The sequence below is a fragment of the Ziziphus jujuba genome, chromosome 9 (genome assembly GCF_031755915.1).
Source record: "Ziziphus jujuba cultivar Dongzao chromosome 9, ASM3175591v1".
Classification (NCBI taxonomy): domain Eukaryota; kingdom Viridiplantae; phylum Streptophyta; class Magnoliopsida; order Rosales; family Rhamnaceae; genus Ziziphus; species Ziziphus jujuba.
In genome coordinates, this window is record NC_083387.1 from 30,047,399 (window position 1) to 30,070,700 (window position 23,302).

A 23,302-nucleotide genomic window follows, 5' to 3' on the forward strand; every position below is an offset into this window, starting at 1 on the left:
AACATACTGTATTTAGTGCACGTTCATCATTTACCATGATGAAATCTTTTCCTTAAATCTCAACCCAAAATCAAGTATCTTTAACCAAATATATACATATATATATATATATGAAAAAAAAAAAACAAAAAAAAAACCCCAAGTCAAAGTATTTAGTACACCAACATTTTTTCTTCGTCTTACCCGAACACCACCATTTTCTTCACTCTGCAGTGATTCAAAGTTTGAATTTTTTTTCTTCTCCATATCTTTCCCTCAGTGTGATGGCAATCGCAAGGACTGATTAGGAAGTCAAATTGCTTTCTAGTTTGTTCGAAAAGCTCAAGTTTTTTCATTGGTTGATAATGGCTGCTCTGGCTCAGCTGCTACTCTTCTGTCTGCTTTTCTTGGCGGAAACTTTACTTGCTCACTCCAAGTTTATGGTCTACAACACCTCTCAGACCATTGTTCCTGGAAAACTCAATGTCCATTTGGTACCTCACACCCATGATGATGTTGGCTGGTTGAAGACCGTTGATCAATATTATGTTGGTTCCAATAATTCCATCCAGGTCCTTCTCTTTCCGCTTTTCTGTATTCGACAGTCATGTTTGTTTTGTTTGAGTTTGATTTCTAATATCTGGATTTGTTTGTAATTTTTCAATGGATAGGGGGCTTGTGTCCAAAATGTGTTGGATTCTTTAATTCCTGCACTCGTGGCTGACAAAAATCGGAAATTTATTTATGTTGAACAGGCAACTCTCTTACCCTTCATTTTTTTTTTTTTTAATTTCTTTTTCTTTTCTAAGTTTTTGTGATGTGAAAATGAAGTGAAATGAAGATCTTGAGAGTATACTAGCTATATTGGGCTCTGTTTATGTGGGCGTAAAATTATTAGTAACCCTTAAGTTATAATTTGTTTTCTTGCCCTCTAAAAGTTCAAATGAATCAGATAGATAATCAGAGTATTTGAGATGAGAATGTGAAATCTGGAAAAAATCCATTTTACATTTGCATGCAACATTGACGTGAGTACGGGATTATGACAGAAGAATTAAGGAAAATCTTAGGATGCACTTTCTGTCATATCGTGTCTAATACATCAAAAAAAGCAGTTTTTTGTTCATAACTAAACTCTTAATAGCATGATTCAATGAATTAAAAGGCTGGAAATTGCAAAAACGAAAGTCGAGAGTCCATTTTGAAGCCCAGATATGGTGGTGTGATAATGAAAGCCTTTGATAAGTGGTTGCGAACTTGTTTAGTATCTTCTCTCACATTTATGGTTAGCAAATGGAATTTGGCACCATCACATATTAGTGTTTTGATATGTACTTGACATTAGGTTATCTTTATAATGCCATACATAATATAATATTCAATTCTTGTGGTCTTTATGTATTCTGTCTTCTACCCTCTGAGGCACTAAATATTACTTGGTTTTGCTTTATTCATACAGGCATTTTTTCAGCGATGGTGGAGAGATCAGAGTGACATAGTCCAGAATGTGGTCAAGCAGCTTGTCAATTCAGGCCAACTTGAGTTCATGTAATGTATAATGTTATATTAACAAGTATATATGTTATCTTTCCTTCTTCCAAGAGGTGCGAAATACAAAATATATTCATGTTTACCATGACTGATTGAGTATAACATTTGAAACTTTATACTGCTCTCTACCACGAGAAGAAAAGGAAATTTGATTTTGATAATTTTTTCTTTCTCCCTTGTTGCAGAAATGGAGGTATGTGCATGCATGATGAGGCGACAACGCATTACATTGACATGATTGATCAGACAACTCTTGGGCATCAGTTCATTAAGGAGGAGTTTGATGTGACTCCAAGAATTGGTTGGCAGATTGACCCCTTTGGACATTCTGCAGTGCAAGCTTACTTGTTGGGAGCAGAAGTAAGCATAATAGTGGCTTTTGTCTAGAACATAAAAGTTTCCTCTCCAGTTCCAAGAATAGATGATATTATAAACCCCCTATTAGTTGATTTCTTGATAAGGGAATGATTACTATTTAATGTTCTCAACAATTATATGGACAATTTCTACATTTGATGCAGGTTGGGTTTGACTCATTTTTCTATGGTCGCATAGATTACCAAGATAGGGCTAAGCGCAAAATTGAGAAGAGTCTTGAAGTTGTCTGGCGTGGTTCAAAGAGCCTCGGTTCATCTGCTCAGGTGAACAGCAGGGTTTGGTTTTTGCATTGTTCTGTTTGTATATAGCTGTTAGATGTGTATATCATGCTGGATATGTTTCTTTTCTGTTGATATGTAGTTTGTAGTACTTTCTTTTCTTGATTCCTTTCTTAGTCTTTTCATTTTTCTTGGAGGGAAATTTTTTGCTGGGTAATAGTTAGTTTCTTGATCTTCACAGATTTTTGCTGGTGCATTTCCCGAAAACTATGAGCCTCCACCTGGTTTCTATTTTGAAGTTAATGCTGATTCCCCAATAGTTCAAGTAACAAGACAGAAACTTGTTAAAATTTGCTATAGTTTCTGGAATTCAACTTGTTTAGATTATTAATGTTATTTCTCAATTGTATCCTTGCAGGATAACATTGATTTGTTTGATTATAATGTTCATGACCGAGTAAATGATTTTGTTGCTGCTGCAGTCTCCCAGGTGAATTGATTATTTTTTACTTGTATATGGGTATTGTCTACATCTAGTTAGACAATTATCTCTCCTTTTATAAATTCTTTTTTTTTTTTTTGGGTTTAGTTGGATTCCTTATGTTTTGGGTTTTCTCTCTCATGCTTCCACTAATCTTCAAACTAAATAGAGTGTTGACTAAACAGCTTTAAGTTTTAAAACTTAACTTTTCTGCCTTTTGAATATTTTACACCTTATGCTAGCACGTAACATGCCTATGTTTATACCATTTGTCATGATGCCTCATGTCTCAGAAACCAACAGTATTGAGATTGGTTAATATGCCTCATTATCTTATGAGATAATGAGCAAAGTTTCATTTCGGTGTGCTAAAGTCAACCTATCTATCTTAGTAGAAGCAAAGAAGCATTATAGAGAATATGACCTCATAATAAAGCCTTTTAAACCTTGACTATCTGAACATGAGCTCCTTTGACACCAAGCACTATTCATGTGACTTTCCCTCTTACACAATGAGCAATGGATTTTTCATTTTGTAAACTAAAAACATTTGGAGAACCACAGCGTTTTTCATGTCAATCTTGTTCGTCAATCACTCTTATTCACATTGACTACTGTGAATTTGAAAGTGCTTGAAAGATATAATGAGTTCTCTAAGCAATGAGGGCCTTCCTATTTTCACATTTGTTAGAGTTCTTTTTCAGTTGCTGACAGCAGTTCTTTCATCCTCAGGCTAACATAACTCGTACAAATCATATAATGTGGACCATGGGAACAGATTTTAGGTATCAGTATGCACACACGTGGTTCAGGCAGATGGACAAACTCATTCATTATGTCAACAAGGTAACTTTTCCTTAGAACTGCATCAATAATTATTGTTGATATAACTTTTGGCCGGTTTCTCTTGGATGTTTATTATCTCACTGAGAATAAAGATGCTTCTTGTGCTTGCTTGTTGACAGCTCATTTGAAGTTTCTAATCAATCTGCTTTGAATTGCTGATAATGGCTTGTAGAAATCATATATGGTAAATCTTTAGGAATCAGCTGTATGCATAGAAAGCATTGGTCTTGTTAAGCATTTGTTGTGTTGACTTGATATAAATAGTTGGCTGTATTTCCTAGTAGCTTGAGCTTTGGAGATTGCTACTCACATTACTTGTTATTGGAGTTATCTGTTTGGTCTTGTTTCTAAACTATACTGAAGCAAAATACATTGTTATTTTGTGGGGATAAAAATCCTTAAATACTGAAGATTAAGTAGAAGAATGTGTGTAATAAGGAGATATTCATTGTCATTTTATGTGTTTTTTTCTTTTATGTTTGTGCTGCACTCTTACTTGGTTTGGCTTGTCACTTCTAGGATGGACGTGTTAATGCACTGTATTCTACTCCATCTATATATACAGATGCAAAATATGCTACTAATGAATCCTGGCCAATCAAGACAGATGACTTCTTTCCGTGAGTTTAATGTTCAAATGTCATGCAATTTGTTTTATCCTCATTTTAATTTTTTCTTAGAAATTGGAGAATGCATCATTCCAGTTATGCAGATCGTGCAAATGCTTACTGGACAGGCTACTTCACAAGCAGACCAGCTGTGAAACGCTATGTTAGAATGACAAGTGGCTATTATCTGGTATCTTTTATGTGAATTGTTTAATTCAGTAGCAGCTTTACTTTTATAGACTTATAGTCACTGTTTTTTATGTTTCTAATACATAATCAGGCTGCTAGGCAACTGGAATTTTTCAGAGGTAGGAGTAAATCAGGGCCCAACACAGACTCGTTGGGGGACGCCTTAGCAATTGCTCAACATCATGATGCAGTCACTGGGACAGAGAAGCAGCATGTGGCTAATGATTATGCAAAACGCTTGTCAATTGGCTATGTGGAGGTGTTATTAACTTGACCATCAACCTTCAGTTCTTCATTTTGATTCAAGTGTCAGCAATTTGTTCATAATCTTTATGCAGGCTGAGGAAGTAGTTGCATCTTCACTTGCTTGCTTGTTTGAGTCTGGATTATACTCTGGATGTGTGAACCCAACTACGAAGTTTCATCAGGTAAATATCATGAACCTTAAGCTTGTGAGTTGTGAGCTATTTGCATTTCTAGTAGCAGACATTCATTCTTTTACATGCTTGCATTTTGACCCTTAGTTGCCTTATTTGGCTTCACTTCAAATTCTGTTTTTGACTTCTTGACCATATTTTATGGTTTTCTCTGGTTTATATATTTATGATTGGCTTAAATCATCTTTTTTCGGCATTTGTCAGTTTCAGAATATGATAATGTTTTTTGGACGTTTCAACTTTGGATGACAATGCATTAAGCTACATTAGTCATTGATTATGATGGTGTTGATATTGTATATTGTTACTAAAATTATTGACAGTATTATATAAGCGGAATCCTATCTTCTGTGTCTGTTATTTGCTCTGCCAAAATTACCTTGACATTAGCAATTCCACAAATATGTAAGGTTGAAAATGTCATTTGATAGGTTCAAAATTTTTACATTGCTCACCTGAAACTAACACATATTTCCATCTAAAACTGAAAGTATTTCTCTTACGCTAAAACTTATACTTCCACTCCTATAACTCACACTTTCATTTTTGTTCATCTCTCTCCTAAAACATCTGATTCTCCTACTATTTGAACTTTCCTTTTGCATGTCTCTGCTAACTTTATTGGATTATACTGCTAATAGAAAAATGGAAATAATCACATCCGTTGAGTTGGAGGACTAGTAGATAATGCTTTTTTTTTTTTTTTTTTTTTTTTTTTTCCGTATCCAGTGCCCACTTTTGAATATAAGCTACTGCCCTGCATCAGAAGTTAACCTGTCTCAAGGGAAAAGTTTGGTAAGGAAAATATTCCATCTGTTGTTATTTTAATTTTTTCTTGTAATGACTGAGGTTATTTTGGGAGCACCTGTTTATTAATATTTTTTAATTGATGCCAAAAGCATTATCTACTGCTCTGAAGCACTTTCATTATTGTTGTTGAATTATTTGGAACAAAAAGGGAAGTGCTTTTATAATTTTCAGGGAAGCACCTTGGAGGTGCTTTGTTAAAAAAGTGTTGCAAGTCAGCAGTGCAGGAAGCACTTGATATCAATTAATGAGCTTCCATATTACTTCATTTCCCTCATCTAAGTACCACATTTTTTCATTAGCTTTATTGAACCTTGTTTTGTTTTTCCCCCTTTTGTCATCTGTTTGCTGCTACCACAAATATACTATGGTTTCTTCTTTCTGTTTATTTTTAATTTATCTGCCTTCTCTTATTTGTGCATGTTACACTCACATTTTCCATCTAAAGTACTAGAACATGATAACCAGTGTTAAACTGGCACAAAATATTGAAAAGCATCGTTTCATCTTCTTTCAATAATGTAACTAATAGTTGTCTTTTTGAAAACCTGAGTATAACATGCTAGCATTTAAAGTAAAGTTGGTTGAACAACTTCTATATTTATGTAGTGAAATGAACATTGTTGCATAAAATCACAATGTTAGTTGTGAGACAAACGTGAATGCTCTTTCAGAAATGCACCATAGATACAAGCTCTACTTAAAAATTAAAAGAATTAAAAAATAAGAAAAATGGAAACTAAAAAAATGCTTCATTCCCGAAGTACTTACAAAGTACTACTACAGCTTTTACTTTCCACTTTGAAATGTATTGTCTTATGATGTTTTCTCATCCATAGGTTGTTTTGGTCTACAATGCTCTTGGATGGAAGAGGGATGATGTCATTCGAATTCCTGTGAGCAGTTCCATTTTTTTTCTATTCCTTGAATATCTTTGCAACTCTGTCATGATATTTAAGGCGATTAGTATGCATGATTGTTTTTGTCTCCATATAGATTGTTACTTACAAGATTTAATTGCTATAGGTGATTAATGAAGATATCACTGTTCATGACTCTGAAGGAAAAGAAGTTGAGTCACAGATTCTTCCAGTGGCTGATTATTTTGTGGGCTTAAGGAACTACCATGTTAAGGCATACTTGGGTCAGACTCCAGATCAGACACCTAAATACTGGCTTGCATTTGCAGTTTCAGTACCACCATTTGGATACAGCACCTACACTGTCTCAAATGCCAAAAGAGCAGGTCCTCTCTTATACTTGCAATACTTTGGATGAATTTTGTTAAAAGAAATAACATAGAATTTTATTCCCAAGCTATCAACATGTTGGGATTTTAGTTGTTCTTTTTCATTTTGTAGATTCTGGTTCAACCAAATCATCTGTATATACATTTCAAAGCAACGAAAACTCTACTATTGAAGTTGGTCAAGGAAATTTGAAGCTTACTTTCTCCTCATATCAAGGAAAAATTACCAAGTATAGTAACAGCAGGAGCTTGGTATATAATGCATCTAACTGTTGTATAATTGATGTCTTTGATGTTTACATTTCATCTCCATGATTCATTAGTTCCTTCAGTATGCTTTTCTTGAGTGCTGTCACATAGGACTAGGAGATCGTTGCTTTTGTTATTAACCATCTAAATCCCTATCCCATCTTCCTAATGCACTTATTTATTTTCAAGGTTGAGGACACAGTTGAACAATCCTATGGGTTTTACACTGGATTTAATGGGACTGGGAGAGATAAAGATCCTCAGGTAGACATATAGTGGATATATGTTCCTTTTGTTTATGTATTTATATGTCTCTCCACCTATCTTTGTGTTTAGAATTTGCATGACTTCTAAGTTAAGTTGAGATCTCTTTGAATAGTTGCATAAAATAAGCATTATTGTTTGTTAATAAGCATTATTGTTTGCTTTTTATATTTAGAATTCTGGGGCCTACATCTTTCGTCCAAATGGCACTTTTGTCATAAAACCTGAAGAAGAGGTATGTAATACCCTCTGAATTACAGTCTGCTCAGAAAATAATGTTGGAAACTGCTGATTCAAAATTATTGTTTACATGCAGTTTTCTTTAACTGTTCTGCGTGGACCAGTATTAGATGAAGTACATCAACAGATCAACCCATGGATATATCAGGTGCCTTACTTCTTACTTTCCAATTTTCTTCTTGAACTTTTTTTCTTGTATCAACACTAAAAGGTCACCTTTCTTGCTTAAAGAAATTGAAATATGTATTCATTTAACAATGAAAGTAGATGGTCAGATATAGAAATTGTTTGCATTGGATGAGGATATTAGAATTCAAAAAACAACTCACAAGTTGTAACTCAGGTATGCAGTTGTAGGATTCATAACTACTTAAAAAACTTGTTTGATAAGCTTTTTTTTGTGTTAGCGAGTGGCTAAATGCACCATTTGTCTAGTTTTACTCTGGGCTCGTGATTTGCAAAGTTACCGTGAATTTTAGTTATTCTTCCTAAACGGGGTTTTTTTGCTATCAACTATGACAGTCCTTTTCACAGAATTTTCAAGTAATGATACTTTGAACTTTTAGAAGATCAAATATTGTTGTTATCTCATTGTTTGATGCTTTGGTTTGTTGTATAAAATGCTGGAGCAGATCTTCTGTGCATAAGATTTCAGGTTTCCTTTTGCCAGTAATGTTATATTGGAATTGCATGCAGATAAGCAGGCTGCAGAAGGGGAAAGAACATGTTGAAGTTGAATATATTGTAAGCTTTCTGGATGGGTATTTTCCTTCCAATGTTTCCTTTACTAGTCAAAATGGGTAGTGTTGCTTTTGACTTTAATCTTCCCTTTGAGGGGAATTGTTTTTGCAGTTCTGTACTTGATTTTGTGTGGTGAATCATTTGATTTTGTTTTGTATACATTGATAATATATTTGTGGTATCAGGTTGGGCCTATACCTATTGATGATGGAACAGGCAAAGAAATTGTAACTCAAATAACAACTTCATTGGATAGCAACAAGACATTCTACACTGATTCGAATGGACGTGATTTTATTAAAAGGGTACGTTATTTATCAACCACTTTGTACAACTAGAATTAGGTTTCATGTGAATCTTAGAGTAATTTAGTTCAAGGATAATTGATGACGACAATTTATTCATTCATTTATTTTTTGTTTCTATCAGTTAATTGAACTTCTTCATGTATGATATATGGAAACACTTCTATATGTTGCTTCCCATTTCTATTACTTGAGCTTAAAATATTCTAAGGATTCATTTCATCGGCAGATTCGTGACTACAGAACAGATTGGGACCTTAAAGTAAACCAACCTGTTGCTGGAAATTATTACCCGGTAAGTGTCAACTTTCATATTTTCCTTTCTTGCCTTTTGTTCTTTTCTAATCCTTTGAATAGGGCTTGTTCTAGTTTATCTCTTTTCAGAATTTTAAGCTGTTGATTACATTATAATTTATTTTGCTGTGGGACTTTCTTGTGGTGAACTTTTTGGCTGTTCTTTCTTGTTAGTAGGATGACATGACAGTGCTAGGAGATAAAAATTGATTATCTAATTTCTGCGTAATGTTTTGTTGTTCTTTTTACTAATATTAAATTTTTTTTATACAGTTCTATATGACTTAAATCCTCGTTGTCATATAGCATTCATTGTCAATTTGGCTTATATATTCTTTGTTATCCTTCCAGATTAATCTTGGGATTTACTTGCAAGATAGTGAAAAAGAATTCTCAATTTTGGTGGACCGTTCTGTAGGGGGAACTAGCATAACCGATGGACAAATAGAGCTGATGCTTCACAGGTATGATGTTTTCCTCCAACTGCTCATCTAGTCATGAACCCACTCTTATGTATTACCATCTTCTTTATTGTTATGAATCATATAATGTCTTGAAAAATAGAAGAAATTAATGAGATTAAGTAGGTGGGAACCATCAATCAAGGCAAAAATCTAATGATTGTATCTTATGTGGCATTACTAGGATATTAGCGAGTGAAGATCATCAATACTAATTTTCATGAACCACACAAATTAATGTTACACTTTGAATCTATTTCTCTCACCATGCAGGAGATTACTACTTGATGACTCAAGGGGAGTTGCAGAGGCTCTAAATGAAACCGTCTGCATTCTTGATAAATGCACTGGACTAACAGTAAGCTCTTGTTGTCTATTGCATCAATCATGTTTGGCAATTAGCAACTTCTTTCATAGATAAAATTTGCTTTTTTGGTTTGAACCCGTAAGTTAATGTGCATTAAAATAAGAAAATCTTCATTAAGTTGAAATCTTTTCTTCTGTGCATTAAAAATACAAAAGAATGTAATATCAACAGCTTTATGTAAAACTTTGAAATAACTTGGATCTTATCATTGTTATGCAATGATAGTCTTCATCTAAAAATTAGTATCTTAACACACTTTGATAGCTTCTACTATAGGGGTTACAAAGACCTTGCTTTTTAAGGTTTGGGTCTTTTTAGTTGATAAATTGTGTAGCTAATAAGTATATTCTATAAAATCTGTTAGGTGTTGTTATCATGTATTCGTTTCAAGAGCTTTTACATTTCACATCTTAGTTCTGATTAACTTTTTTCCAGATCGAAGGAAAATTTTATTTCAAAATTGACCCCCTAGGAGAGGGTGCTAAGTGGCGTCGTTCTGTTGGCCAGGAGATATATTCTCCACTATTATTAGCAATTACTGAAGAGGTGATATCCAAGGTAGAGGTATTTGATACATTTGTTTGCTGGTTGAATTGACCACTGATAGGTTGTTCCTTTGTCTTCAGGAAGGAGATAACTGGATGGATTCTCGTGCACCGACTTTTTCATTGATTGAATCCTCATATAGTTTACCTGATAATGTTGCTCTTATTACTCTTCAGGTAGTAGGCTTCCTTTAGGTCACTTTCTTGTCCCTTGTCATAATTTTACATATGACTTAATAAAAGTAAAATTTGAACTTGTCACCTAGCATTGTTGAAACCCCACCAACACCAAAATACTTGTTGCAAACACAAAGTGTTTGGTATTTTCCTTTTTCCGGTATATTTAATAACTCTCTTTTTCCCTTAAACTATACAGGAGCTTGATGATGGAAAAGTTCTTCTTCGGTTAGCACATCTATATGAGGTTACTTAGTTTAATGAACTAGATAGCTATGTTACCTTTCGTCCACTCAACCAAATTTCTGATAATACCCTCATTGGTGTTTCATATTTTGAGTGTTCATTTACTTTCGTTTCTTAAAAATGTGCATAGATTGGAGAGGACAAGGATCTTTCTATAACAACAAATGTGGAGCTGAAGAAACTGTTTCCCAGAAGAAAGGTAAAAGCACTGAGCTGTTCTTGATACTGACTAGCCTGTCTTTTCATTTTGTTGTTCCTTATAGTTACCATGATCTTCTGATATTGGCTTCAGATTAACAAAGTGACAGAGATGAGCTTATCAGCCAATCAAGAAAGAACAGAAATGGAGAAAAAACGACTTGTTTGGAAAGTGGAAGGCCCTTCCGAGAACGAAGCTAAGGTTGCAAGAGGTGGACCTGTTGATCCTGAACAAATGGTTGTGGAGCTGGCTCCAATGGAAATTCGCACCTTTATTATTAACTTCACTCCTGAGATTTATCAAAAAGTATTCGAGGAGTGATTATCCACCTGTATTTGATCATTGTATAATTGACCATCCAAAACAACACTGTTTTTTTTTTTTTTGGATGTGGAAAACAAAAGATGGTTACTACTTAGAGATTAAGAATAACCCAAGCAAGAGATTTAAACTGCATCTCTAAAATTTATAGGCTCACATAATTTTAAGAAGAATGTTAGGTATTTTTCTAGAAGACCATGAGCTAAAATCATTCATTTTGATTACATTTGCCTATAGGAAAATAATATTAGTAATAAAACGCTTTATAGAAGACAGTTTGGTTATTTTTTTGGGGACATCAATAGAAGACTTATTTGATATCATTTTATAAGTTAATGATAATATTTTAATTAAATTTGTACAAAATTAATGAAACAATATTTTTGTTTTACTAAAGTCCAACGGCAATCTCAAGTTTAATACTTTTACAATTATTTTTTGAACCTGTAAAATTATTTGCTGTAAAATGCCCTTTAATGATATTGGTCGATGTTATTGAATTTGTTATTTATTCTTTATTAGGGACATTGTCACAAATATACTTTAAACTACATATAGTTTAACACTTTGCACTTTAAACCTTTTTGTTTGGCATGATACATTTTGTACCTTATTTTTCTTTGCACTTTGTACTCGGTTATTTATTTATTTTTTTTGTTAATTTTTTGACAGACTTCTCACATGTTTGACACAGAGAAAATAAATAAATAAAGAGCAAGCACAATTTTGTATAATTTAGGATGTAAAATGCAAAAATTTTCAAATAAAAAAATTAATGAAAAATTAATAAACTTTTTTGACTAATGAGAATTATTATTTTTTAATAAATGAAAATATAAAAAAATAATATGTAAATATTATAGAGATTGAAAAAAATGAAGACTCAAAAAAAAAAAAAAGTAACCAAGTATTTATAAAATCTAAAATAAAACTTTGAAATATTATTTTTATAAAATATGATATTTTATTTATTACATGTATTTTTATATTTATATTTATTATTTTCTAAAAAAATACATTAAAATTTTTTAATATGTATTTTTTTATGAAATTTTGCTTTTCCCAAAAATATGATTTTTTCAATGCTGGTTTAAAAATATTTTTTTATGCATGTGCAAATTTTTTTTCTATGTTTTTATTTATTTATTTTTAGGGCATCTATTATATGTAAAAAAATTATTTTATTTTTTAAAAAATTACATTTTAATTTGTTTTTAGTTCTTTTACATACTTTTCTAAAAGGTAATATTATTTTTAATAATATTTTTATATTTTAATTAATTCTTTTATTTGAAATTTTTTATATTTTACATTTTAAATTATATAAAATCACATTTTATATTTCTATTTTTTAAATAAGCTAAAAGTATGATAAATCTATTAAAAAATTAAAAAAATAAAATTCAAAATATACAATACCAAAACAATAATTTAGAATATAAATTGCCAAATCATCCATAGTTTAAAATGCAATAAAGCTAATTAACCCAAACAAAAAAAATGCAATAAAGCTAATGTCCAATTTATTATTTTATTCGAAACCAAGATATTCGTCGGAGATGCTGTAGATTCCTTATTAGCCTGTGTCGTACCGTTCTCGGTCCTAGTGAGTTTTTTCTGGGTAAAATAGTGAGGCTTTTTTAAACTATAAGCAATATATATATAGATTTAATGACAATTTACTTATTTATTATATTTTAGATTTTGTATCGATTTATCGTTTACATTATTTATTCAAGCTTTTACATTGTTCATCTTTTTATCTGGTTAATTAATGAATTAAATTTTAAAAAAAATTTGAAAATTATTAATAAAAAAAAACTAAAAAAAAAAAAAAAAAGAAAGTATAAAGGGAAGGGGGTTAGAAAGGGAGGGAGCAGAGCGACACAGAGATTAAGCGGAAGGTGCTTAGGAAAAGAAAAAGAAAAGAAGCAGATTGAAGAATTTTGATGTCCATCTTGCCCAACAAAGCTCAGGGATCCACTTCGTCGTCTTCTTTGTCTCCTCCTTCTCTTAACCCTAATTACCAACATGGACTTTACACCATCAACAACAACAACCACAACCATTCTCAATCTCAATACCAATACGAATCTCCGTCCTCTCAAATCCACGCCTTTGGATCCCTCCGCATCTCTCCTATCCCTGTGTCCACCAACAATTCAGGTTCATATTTTTTCTAATTCTTGCATGTTATTTTGTTGATAAAAATTTAATCTTTTTTTTTTCCTTTGAAAAGGAAAATAATAATAATAATAATAATACTAATTGTAACCCTAGAATGCCAGCCTTCGGTTTTAGGAACAATCTTGTTGTTGTAATTCTTCTTTCTTTTATCTACCAGACATTGGGACTTTAACCACTTAAGAGGTAGGAGAAAACACTTTTAAAAAGGAAGCTTTTTGACTACGCTGTTACTTGCAAACCTTGAATTCCTATGATGGTTTGAAATTTGGGAATGAAAGTTGTAATCTTATAATAATATTAATATTCAATCGTGTTTTTTGTAATTTTTCTGTACTTTTCATATCCGCTCGAAGGTATTTGATATGTAGTATTGCACTTCGGTGTCTTTTTTTTTTTTTTTTTTTTTTTTTGTGTGTGTGTTTAAAAGCGGTGCAACTTTATCGTTTCTATGCACACTGTGTGTAGCAGGCACATCGACTTCAGCTGCGGAAAATTCTGGTGGATCTTCCGAAGCGGTCAGTTTTGGTTAAGTGTTCTTTTTCTTCCTTTTGGAGCAAAGTCTGTTTGTTTTAATGATTGGATTGGCGTTTCTTGTGTTGTTTCTTCCATTTAGGTGACTGATTTGGAGACATCAAATGGGAATAATTTTATACCTCACCATAATACCGACACACATTCTCAGTGTCACTCTGCTAGACGAGGGGTTGGCTCAGCCAAATCTAGAGGGAAAATGTCAGGAAACGTAGTTTCTCAACGAGTTCAACAGAGGACTGGATCTTCCAATTCTCATGGAAACTCTACACATTCAGGAGGAGGAAGAAAAGCTCATATGACAAGTGGCAACCACTTGTTGAATTTTCATTATGACCCAATTTCTCGTCAGCAGTCTAGAGTTCCTCCTCCTCCTCCAAGAAGGCAGCACAAGATGAAGCCTTACAACAAAGATTTATTTCTTCAGGCGAACTATAAGTTTGTGGTCTTGGACTCTGGAAACTACACTCCTGAATCAATGGATCCAGATAAGATGTTGCGGTGGGAGGACATTATCTGTGTGAGGTTTTCGACCCCATCTGAAGTGCACTGTCCAATTTGTCTGGAATCTCCCCTTTGTCCACAAATAACCTCGTGTGGACATATATTTTGTTTCCCCTGTATTCTTCGCTATTTATTAATGGGTAAGGAGGATCATAAAGGTGACTGCTGGAAGAGATGCCCTTTATGTTTTGTTTTGATTTCTCCAAAGGATTTATACACCGTCAACATTGAGAATGTTGAGCAATATTGCGTTGGAGATAAAGTAGACTTTATTCTTTTGACTCGAAGAAAAGATTCATTTGCTCTGTCGAATAAAAATAAACTGGAAAAAGATGTCATGCCAGGTTGCACTACAGAAAGCTATGATCCTTTTTCAAAGTTCACATTTACATCAGATGTTGATCTGTCAGTTAGAAAATCAATCTCTGATCTAGATAGTTGGTTAGTAAGGGCAGAGTCGGGACTTGTTGATGACCTAGAGAAACTTCCTTATGTATGTGCAGCAATGGAACAATTAGAACAGAGGAAGAAGTATTGGAATGAGCATCGGTCTTATGATAATGATGAATCTTGTGAATATGCTGATTGCAATGCTGGTTCTTATGTTATCTCGGCAACTACGATTGCTACTAATGCTAACTCTGAGGTATCTCGTTTTGAGCGTGGAACTTTATCTAATGATGTCAGCAATCAAAACAAGCAATTGGGTAATTCAGTTTTAGATAACTTGGATGGAGGGAATTGTTCTGTTCAGTCTGTGGATGTTACTGAGTCATTGGAAGGTCAAGAAAATATCTCATCGTCATCATACAATGAAATTCATAGTACCCAAGGACCCTTGAATGGATTTAGAGATGTAAATGACAAGGACTTTTACAATTTCTATCAGGTGAGTAATATTAGATACTCTATATTTTTTATGCATCTTTCTTTTCCCTTTGGTTTCAATTTTTATAGCAGTGAGCAAAATACTGGTTTCCAGTTTTAACTAATGGTAGAATAGGTAGTGAGTGTCCATTGTATTTTATGGACATAGCTATCTAGGTTACTTTGTATGCATTTCATTTGTGGCATCCTTTTACTGGCTTAGATATAGCTGTGTCCAAAGATTACATTGTCAATTGTACTATATGATGGTTTCACTATCTGCTGGTTTTTGTTAAACAATTAAGTTATAAATAAATCAATCATGCTAAAGGAAATGAGTACTAGCATCTTGAGTGATAGCATCTAGAGTATTTGTCGAACAGTTCAGTCACTAGATTGGACTAGGAACCACGTGAAAATATGACTGACATGCCCCAAATTTACTGGAGTTCTTTAATTACTTGCTCCTATTTCCATGGTTAAATTTTTTTTTGAACAGCCAATGTTATACATTAGTGGTTTAAACCATTGAGTTATTTAGGCCGATATAATTCTTCATCAGATAATCTTTGTGATATAAGTTTGCTCAAGATGTCAGATCGGTTACCATCTACATATACCTTCAGTGTCCATCAGGAGTCCTGTTTCGTTGATTGGTGTATTTGTTCCATTTTTCATAACCTATTTATTTAGACCTGTTTTAGCCTTTTAGAGAAAGGACTTGAGAGTCTTGTTTTTTATTTTTTATTTTCTCCCTTCTCTCTTTTCTTTTTGGTTACTTATCCTCTGCTTCTGTCCATGTTAGGCAGCGGATGGTCAGCACATCATACTTCATCCATTGAACTTGAGGTGTCTTCTACAGCATTATGGGAGTCATGATATGCTACCCCATAGGTTTGTTGTTCTTGCCACATGTATAACAATTGGGCATTTACATAACTTCCTAGACAAAGTACATGTTGGGAAGGTAGTCTTGGAGGGAAATTATGTTTTGTGTGTGGGCCAGAGGATAACTATGAGTATGTTGGTTTACGAGGTGAGGTCTTACAATGATAATCATGTTAGGCTACCATAAAGATGGTAAAAACACAATGTAAATGATCTTTAAATCTGTAGGTTCTTTCTGATTTCCTGATGAGTATTATGTTGGAGCAGTTAATATATGTTACCAAATCTTGCTTGTTAATACTCATAGAAATCGTAACTTACTTTTCCTAATATAATTCCTAAACTGCAGAATAAATGGAAAGATTTTGCAATTAGATACAGTAACTCAATCAGAAGCCATGCGTAGGCGCTATCGATATTTAAGCCATTTCTCTTTGACTACAACATTTCAGGTATTGTAAGCTTGTAATTTTTTAATTCAATTGCAATTTGGTTAAAGATTTTAATAGTTACTCATCCATTTTTCCAGCTTTGTGAAATTGATTTAAGTGAGTTATTACCTCCTGAGGCTCTGATTCCATTTGTGGATGAAATAAAGAAGCGAGAAAAGCAGAGGAAGCAAGTTGCTAGGAAGGTAACATCAGCTATGCAGTGTAATTGTTTACCTTATGATAGTCGTTAATTGAGTTGCTTTGTGACCATAGTTTGTCAATTCTTTCATAATTACTTGTTAATCTTATTTCTAGGAGCGGAAGGAAAAAATCAAGGCTGAAGCTGCCATGGAATATCCTGTGCATATAGTTTCTAGTTTTGGGCAGGCATCTCATTATGAATCCCCCAGTTTTTCAATGGATGACTTTGAAGGTATTTCCATACTTCTTGTGAATGTTGATCTGTCTGCAAGGTTGGATTCCTAAGGATGGTGGAGTAAACATATTTAGATTTCAATGTATACAATATCTCTCTCAATGTGGGAGTTATTAATATTCTTGGGTTTGTTTTATAAGAGTAGTATCAATTAACCTGCTTAAGTGGTATGATAAGATAGATGAGGTTTCATTAGTCTTTTTGATAAGACTATATTTTATATGAAATGATGTGTTCTTGATGCAAACTATTAGATGTATGACTCCCATCAGCATATGTTGCATGTGATATAATGATTTGATCATTTTTCCATTAGTCTTTAAGGTGTTGAATTATTTTGCACCATATCTTTTGGGATTCAAAATTTAAGAAGCTTGATGATGGCATGAAGCTGTTTCAGTTTTGCACTTTCTAAATTGAAGTTCTAAAAATCATTTATGGTGTAGTTGCACTTATGCAGCATAGTGTCTGTAGGTTTTTATGTTTTCCTTTGTGCCTGATTTTTCCTTGAGTCTTTATGTTTTCACCTGAACTTGTTGTCAGCTTTGGGAACTTCACCCCCTATATCGTCAAGCCCTCCTGTTATCGGAGAACGAAAACTCTTCTCAAATGTTACAAAGTTTGGTTTTGCTGCTGGGCATGATTCTCCAGGCTTGAAAATTGAGGAAAACAATCCTAACCATGATAGCGAAGTGGCAACAGATTCTTCTGGTGTAGCTGGTAATTCTTGAGTGGTATTTCTTATTTTGCTAGGGATGTGTCATCAGTTTGAAGTAACTGATATTTTAATAGTTTTGACCTTCTAAGTCACTTAAATTTGATGATGTGGTTTGACATACCAAGAGAGAGGGTAAAAGGGCTAATGAAATCACCAAGCTAACTGATTAGTGAAATCTAATTATAGTTTTTATTTTTGTTCAAAAAATAATCCAAATGGATGGGTTTGGCATTACTTTTGTGCCTGATTCTTGCTGTTTGTTATTTAAATATGTGGATTCGACCTCTGTAGCTAAAGATGAATAGTTTGTGGCTAAAAATGGATGACCTGCGTATTAAGTATGAGGTTATCTATTGCAGCAGTTAGAATTGTGCGTGTGGAGCTGACTTCGATTATACCCCTGCTAAACCTTATGTTTCTGCAGGTTTAAGAAATGTAGGAATACCATCATTTGCCAATGTGACATCCAGGGCTAAATCCAGTGAGAATTCGATGGCACAGAAGACAAATGACTTGGGGAAGAAGGGTAAGAAATCTGCTCGTGTCCTTCTGTCGACAGCTGGTGGTCGGCGCTACTGATTCCCTTTTGGCACAAATTTTTAGACGATAATGTTTAGTTTCAGCTGTTTCCTTCATTAAAAGAAGTGTTTGTGAATTATGTATCTGTAAATGATGTTAGATGAACTATTATTTTGGTGTAGTAACTCTATCAAGGACACGTGAATTTCAACTTTGTGTATAAAAAAATATATATGTTTTCCCAGTTTTTAGCCTGGCTGGCCATATGCATTTATCGTCCAACCTCTGTTCATTATATAAATGCATTGAAGAACAAGGTGAAGGGAAATAGAGAAATATTGCTGTCATTTATCCCAAAGAAAAAAAAAAAAAAAGTTAAAAGAGAAATATTGTTGGGTCCTTGATGATTTCACTAAAAAATAATTTATTTAAACCTAGACTTATTTTTTATATACTAAAACTATTTAAAACTTCCGGTTCATCAATGTTAAGCGATCAAAGCAAAAGGATGCTGCGACCAGGTTACAGTCAAGACCTCAGTCCAGATTCGAACCTGAGCAAAAAGATGCTCTACTTTCTCCGGCGCGAAACATGTGGAGGAGAGGTGATCAAAGTCGATAAAAATGCGGCGATCTCAGGGAGCAACAAGATTCCACAACAGTTTTTCAGCGTCAAACTGGCACTACTCACCACCTTAATTTCAACATCTTGCTGATGTAAGAAATCAAAATATTTCCTCTTTTTAATTGCATCATGAAGTTTAGTGGTTAAATTAATATGTTAAACAAAAATTATATTTGGCTTAAAGTAATTAAACTGTTTTTCTTTTTCTTTTCTTTTCTTTTTGCCAATTATTGCTTCTAAAATATAAACGATACAACTATCTTTTTTTTTTTTTTTAAAAAAAAAAAAAAAGGAAAAAAACAAGAGGCAATACCTTTTTTTTTTTTTTTTTTTTTTGGCATTGACTGAAAAATAAAAAATAAAAAAAGGTTTTGCTTTCGATCTAAAACTAATATAACTGTATTTGTTCAATACAAATACTCATTTCATTTTGATTCTGGAGGAACTCGAGAACAGTGCTATTGGTGTCATTGGTAAGTTCCAGTTATTCTACGCTCCTAGTGTTGCACCCAATATGTTGAATATGCCCAACGGCTCAAAACTATTTTTGTAGCTGTAGCAATTGCTCGGAAGAATTGGATACTTACTGTAGCAATGCTTTTAACTGTAGTTTATTCCTCATTGTTAGTTACCAGCATTTTTGGAGCCATAGCTACAAGGAGCAGAGTCTTTATTCCGATAACATTTTTAAGCCTCACTTGGACATTACAAATAATCAGGAATATGATACTCGTTGTGGTTTCAAGATTAAGGTATATACACTACATAAGGAATGGCCAACAGGACACTTTCTCCCAACTCTATATGAATCTCTGCAAGTCCATGGGAAGCATATGCATTAGCTTATTGATTGTCCTAGTTATTGGGTGTCAGGACCCGTCCAAGATCCTTCATTGGAACCCTAGACAAGCCCTAATCCCAGGAAAACACCACTGAACCTTCCAACGGAAAATCCGACAGCATTTCCCCTAAGGGTAGGACTTACCACAAAATTCCCTGCGCATAAAACACACTCCAATAAACACCACCTTATTCCTCCCACCTTACTACAATTTGTTTCTACAAATTTACAGCACTCCAAAATACTAACAGGGAATCAATAAGCAATTAAACAAATATCTGTCCAATCCGTATACAAAGCATCATACAAATAATTGTGAAATTAATACAATGACAGATGAAGCAATACAAGATGGAGAGGAAAAAGGAGGAAATGCTTCTTGGACTTTCAGTAATGAATTGAGACATCGGGCTTGCCCCGGACGATCAACGGCTCTCAACCTGGGCCTAGGGGAATGAAATTTAAAAATATAAGATATTAATCATCTCAGTGAGTAATTCAATGTAATATACAATTATAATATTAATAATATATCAATAAAGGAAACTTAATTAATCAATACCAAATAATTAAATAAATAATTATAATAAATATTTGAAATAATGTTTTCTCTCAAAAACTCTTACAGTTTACTCAGTTGGAAAAGTTTTTCTTTTAAAACATTTTCACAAAACCCAATAATTGTACCCCAAAAATCAAGGAATAATTAATTAAATAAATTATAAATAAAATACATTAAATTAAAGATCTAGAATGTATAATAAGAAACAAGAATAATTTTAATAACAATTATTAAAGTGTACACAAAATGTCATAAGTAAAATAAGCAAAATCACAATAAAATTTACATAAAAATAATCAAGGAAATATCAAATTAAACGGAATGCAATAATTTAGAATGCATATAAATACAAATATTAATTTAGAACTCAATATATACATTGAAAACATTTTAAAAATCCAATAATTAAATTTAGAATAAAACGTCACTAGATAAAGTAAATAAAATCATAAATAAGCTTGTACTAAAGAAATTTAGCATAAAACAAAAATAAACTCAGTATATAAATTATAAAATTTATTATTTAAATCAATGAAATAATCAAGGAAACATTTTAATAGATTTTAAACCTCAATTTAAAATAGATAAAAGAATACAATAAAATTCATGTTAAAATCTCAAAATTTAAATAAATAATATCAACATGGTAAAATAAAATTCTAATATACTAATTTAAAATAATTGATAAAAACATGAATAAATACATTTTAGAAAATACTAATTGTAAATAGGTGATAAAACAAGTTAAATACATTTAATTCAAATACGACTTTCAAACTTTAGCATTTGAAATTTATATCTGAAAAATGATACTTGACGCACCACACTATATACCAGTGATGCCCTACGATACTCAGCGTCTCAAGTACCATCCAGTAGGAGGTTAAAGAGAGAAACTTGCATACGGTTACTTCGGCGTTTTGACAGTGCCGCTGCTTAAACCATCAACCTGGCCATGGAGGGGGGCGACTTATGGCCAATATCAAACTTGTCTGCCCTTGGTCCGATGGCAACTCACGGGAGACATTATAACTTGCGCGCTCATCCACATACATATTACAGAACACCAATACTGTATGAGTGCGTCTAAAACAAATAATCATATTATTTTTAAAAATAACAAATTTTCCAAAACCTCACTGTGGGAATCATACCATTTTTCAAATTCACCATCCCACATTTTTTTTTTAATATCAGCAGCATAAATCCATCGATATAAATTACATCGATTTCAAATTCATCAATGAAATCAACAATAATTTAAAATAAATATTCCTTCAATTCTTCAAATTTCAACATATAATTAAATCATATGATAAACATAACAATTATAAAAGGAATTGAAATCACAATTTCTTTTAATTCCCAAATATATTTTTGGCGCCCAAACATATATTAAAATAACATGCATTGGCAATATAATTTAAATGGAAATCCTCTTAATATCAAATACATAAAACATATTTTTCAAATATCTAAGTATAAAATATTCCAATAACAAAATTTAATAATTATTAAATTAAACTTCAAATTCAAGAAAATATTTAAAACCCAAAATATTTATAATACACAAATAATTTAATTTCCTTTAATTTTGGCATAAAATTTCACTTAGAAATTTACTAAACAATTAATACATGGAATAAAATTTCACTTAGAAATTTACTAAACAATTAACACATAGAATAAAATTTCCAAATATATAATCAACACAAAGTATATACAATTTACCAACCCAAAATAATTTTGAAGGTGGGTCACTCACCTCGAGCACGCAATCCAACTAAGATCCTCCATAGGATCAATTCTACCGCTCACACGTGCTCCTAAAACGACAATATTACACAAGATCAAATAAATTAATATTTTATTCGGATAAACAATACCCGGTATCCGAGGGGTTTAACACAAACGTTAACCCAAATTTGTGAGTAATATACCGAAACGAAGCTTATGGTACGAGGATCACGGATTGAGGCTTACCTCCCGGAGATCGAACCCGTGGTGGCCGGGATCTCGTCGGAAAGCTCTCGGAATTCAAGTCCTCGATTCTCTCAATCCATCGCAAATTGGAAGAAAGCGACCTCGGATTTGGGTTTAGGGAGGCTGAATTAGTGGGGAAGGATAGGTGGGGTGATCGGAAACTCACCGGAATTGGGTTTTCCGGTGAGCTGTCGTGGTCACCGGAATCCGCCACCGCCGGTGGCGCGTCTGGTGGCCACTGGTCGTGATTTTTGGAGAAAATGCAGATCGGGGAATGGGTGAACAGATGGGACCGACGGTGAGGCAAACGGAGGCCAAAATAGGGAGAAATCTGGGTTTAAAGAAATCGGCATCGCCGTCGGAAAAGTCTCGATCCGGGTGCGTCGGCTATCGGTTGGCCATGATTTTTGGCTGGCCGGCTGGTTTTCAAGTGGACTTCAAGGTAGGGTGGTGCGTGTACGGAAAGGGTGGCCAAAAAATGACAAATCAACGGTGGGCAGTTGGGTTTCTCTCTCTCTCTCTCTCTCTCCCCTCTTCTCTTTCTCTCTCTTCCCCCCAGCTCACGTGTTTTGGCCAAAATAAAAGCCACCCGTGGGTGACATTGTTCACTCATGGGATTGGCTGAAAATATGACACGTGACACACACTGTTCACTCAAGTCAAAATATATTCAAATATTACTGTATTCGAAAAATTTTGTATGTCCATAACTTTCAAACCACATATCCAAATCGGACGTACCGCTAATTTATGAACTCGTATCGACGAGTACTTCACAACCATGCATGATTCAAAGTTCAACTTTGCATGAACAAAAAGTCAACTCCAGCACCTTTTGGACAATTTTGACCTCAACTTGTTTTGCTCATAACTTTCAAACCGTAACTCCATTTTCGACGTGCTACTAGTCTATGAACTTGTGCCAACGTGTACTTCATAATGGGACCTCAATCAATGTGAAATTCCATCGGAAGCAAAAAGTCAACATTTGACCCCTACTCGATCAATGACAGTCAAACCCGGTCAACCTTGGTCAAATTTTAGAAATTTTGGATGTAA

At 33.3% G+C, this 23,302-nt stretch overlaps 2 protein-coding genes across 5 annotated transcripts; both read left to right on the forward strand.

Moving 5' to 3' along the window:
* Positions 1 to 122: 122 nt before the first annotated feature.
* LOC107427985 (probable alpha-mannosidase At5g13980) lies at positions 123 to 11,287 on the forward strand. 3 transcript variants are annotated; one of them, XM_016038403.4, is made up of 29 exons: positions 123 to 551; positions 651 to 734; positions 1,439 to 1,527; positions 1,716 to 1,890; positions 2,052 to 2,171; positions 2,368 to 2,451; positions 2,545 to 2,616; positions 3,340 to 3,453; positions 3,973 to 4,073; positions 4,158 to 4,251; positions 4,342 to 4,509; positions 4,589 to 4,678; positions 5,417 to 5,482; positions 6,334 to 6,390; positions 6,521 to 6,740; positions 6,856 to 6,995; positions 7,182 to 7,256; positions 7,432 to 7,491; positions 7,573 to 7,644; positions 8,193 to 8,240; positions 8,423 to 8,542; positions 8,772 to 8,837; positions 9,188 to 9,300; positions 9,571 to 9,655; positions 10,100 to 10,222; positions 10,291 to 10,386; positions 10,586 to 10,633; positions 10,763 to 10,831; positions 10,925 to 11,287. In XM_016038403.4, exons 1-29 carry the CDS (start codon positions 345 to 347, stop codon positions 11,150 to 11,152), a joined length of 3,084 nt encoding a protein of 1,027 aa, XP_015893889.3. In that variant the 5' UTR covers positions 123 to 344; the 3' UTR covers positions 11,153 to 11,287. The 3 variants fall into 3 exon arrangements, with proteins under 3 accessions (XP_015893889.3, XP_048337250.2, XP_015893890.3); XM_016038404.4 differs by having other exon boundaries at positions 124 to 551; positions 10,100 to 10,210; XM_048481293.2 differs by lacking the exon at positions 2,368 to 2,451.
* Positions 11,288 to 13,006: 1,719 nt separating this feature from the next.
* Positions 13,007 to 18,477, forward strand: LOC107427986 (uncharacterized). 2 transcript variants are annotated; one of them, XM_016038406.4, is made up of 9 exons: positions 13,007 to 13,318; positions 13,805 to 13,854; positions 13,953 to 15,263; positions 16,047 to 16,135; positions 16,479 to 16,581; positions 16,659 to 16,763; positions 16,876 to 16,993; positions 17,540 to 17,716; positions 18,139 to 18,477. In XM_016038406.4, exons 1-9 carry the CDS (start codon positions 13,102 to 13,104, stop codon positions 18,291 to 18,293), a joined length of 2,325 nt encoding a protein of 774 aa, XP_015893892.3. In that variant the 5' UTR covers positions 13,007 to 13,101; the 3' UTR covers positions 18,294 to 18,477. The 2 variants fall into 2 exon arrangements, with proteins under 2 accessions (XP_015893892.3, XP_015893893.3); XM_016038407.4 differs by having other exon boundaries at positions 13,808 to 13,854.
* The last annotated feature ends 4,825 nt before the right edge of the window (positions 18,478 to 23,302 follow it).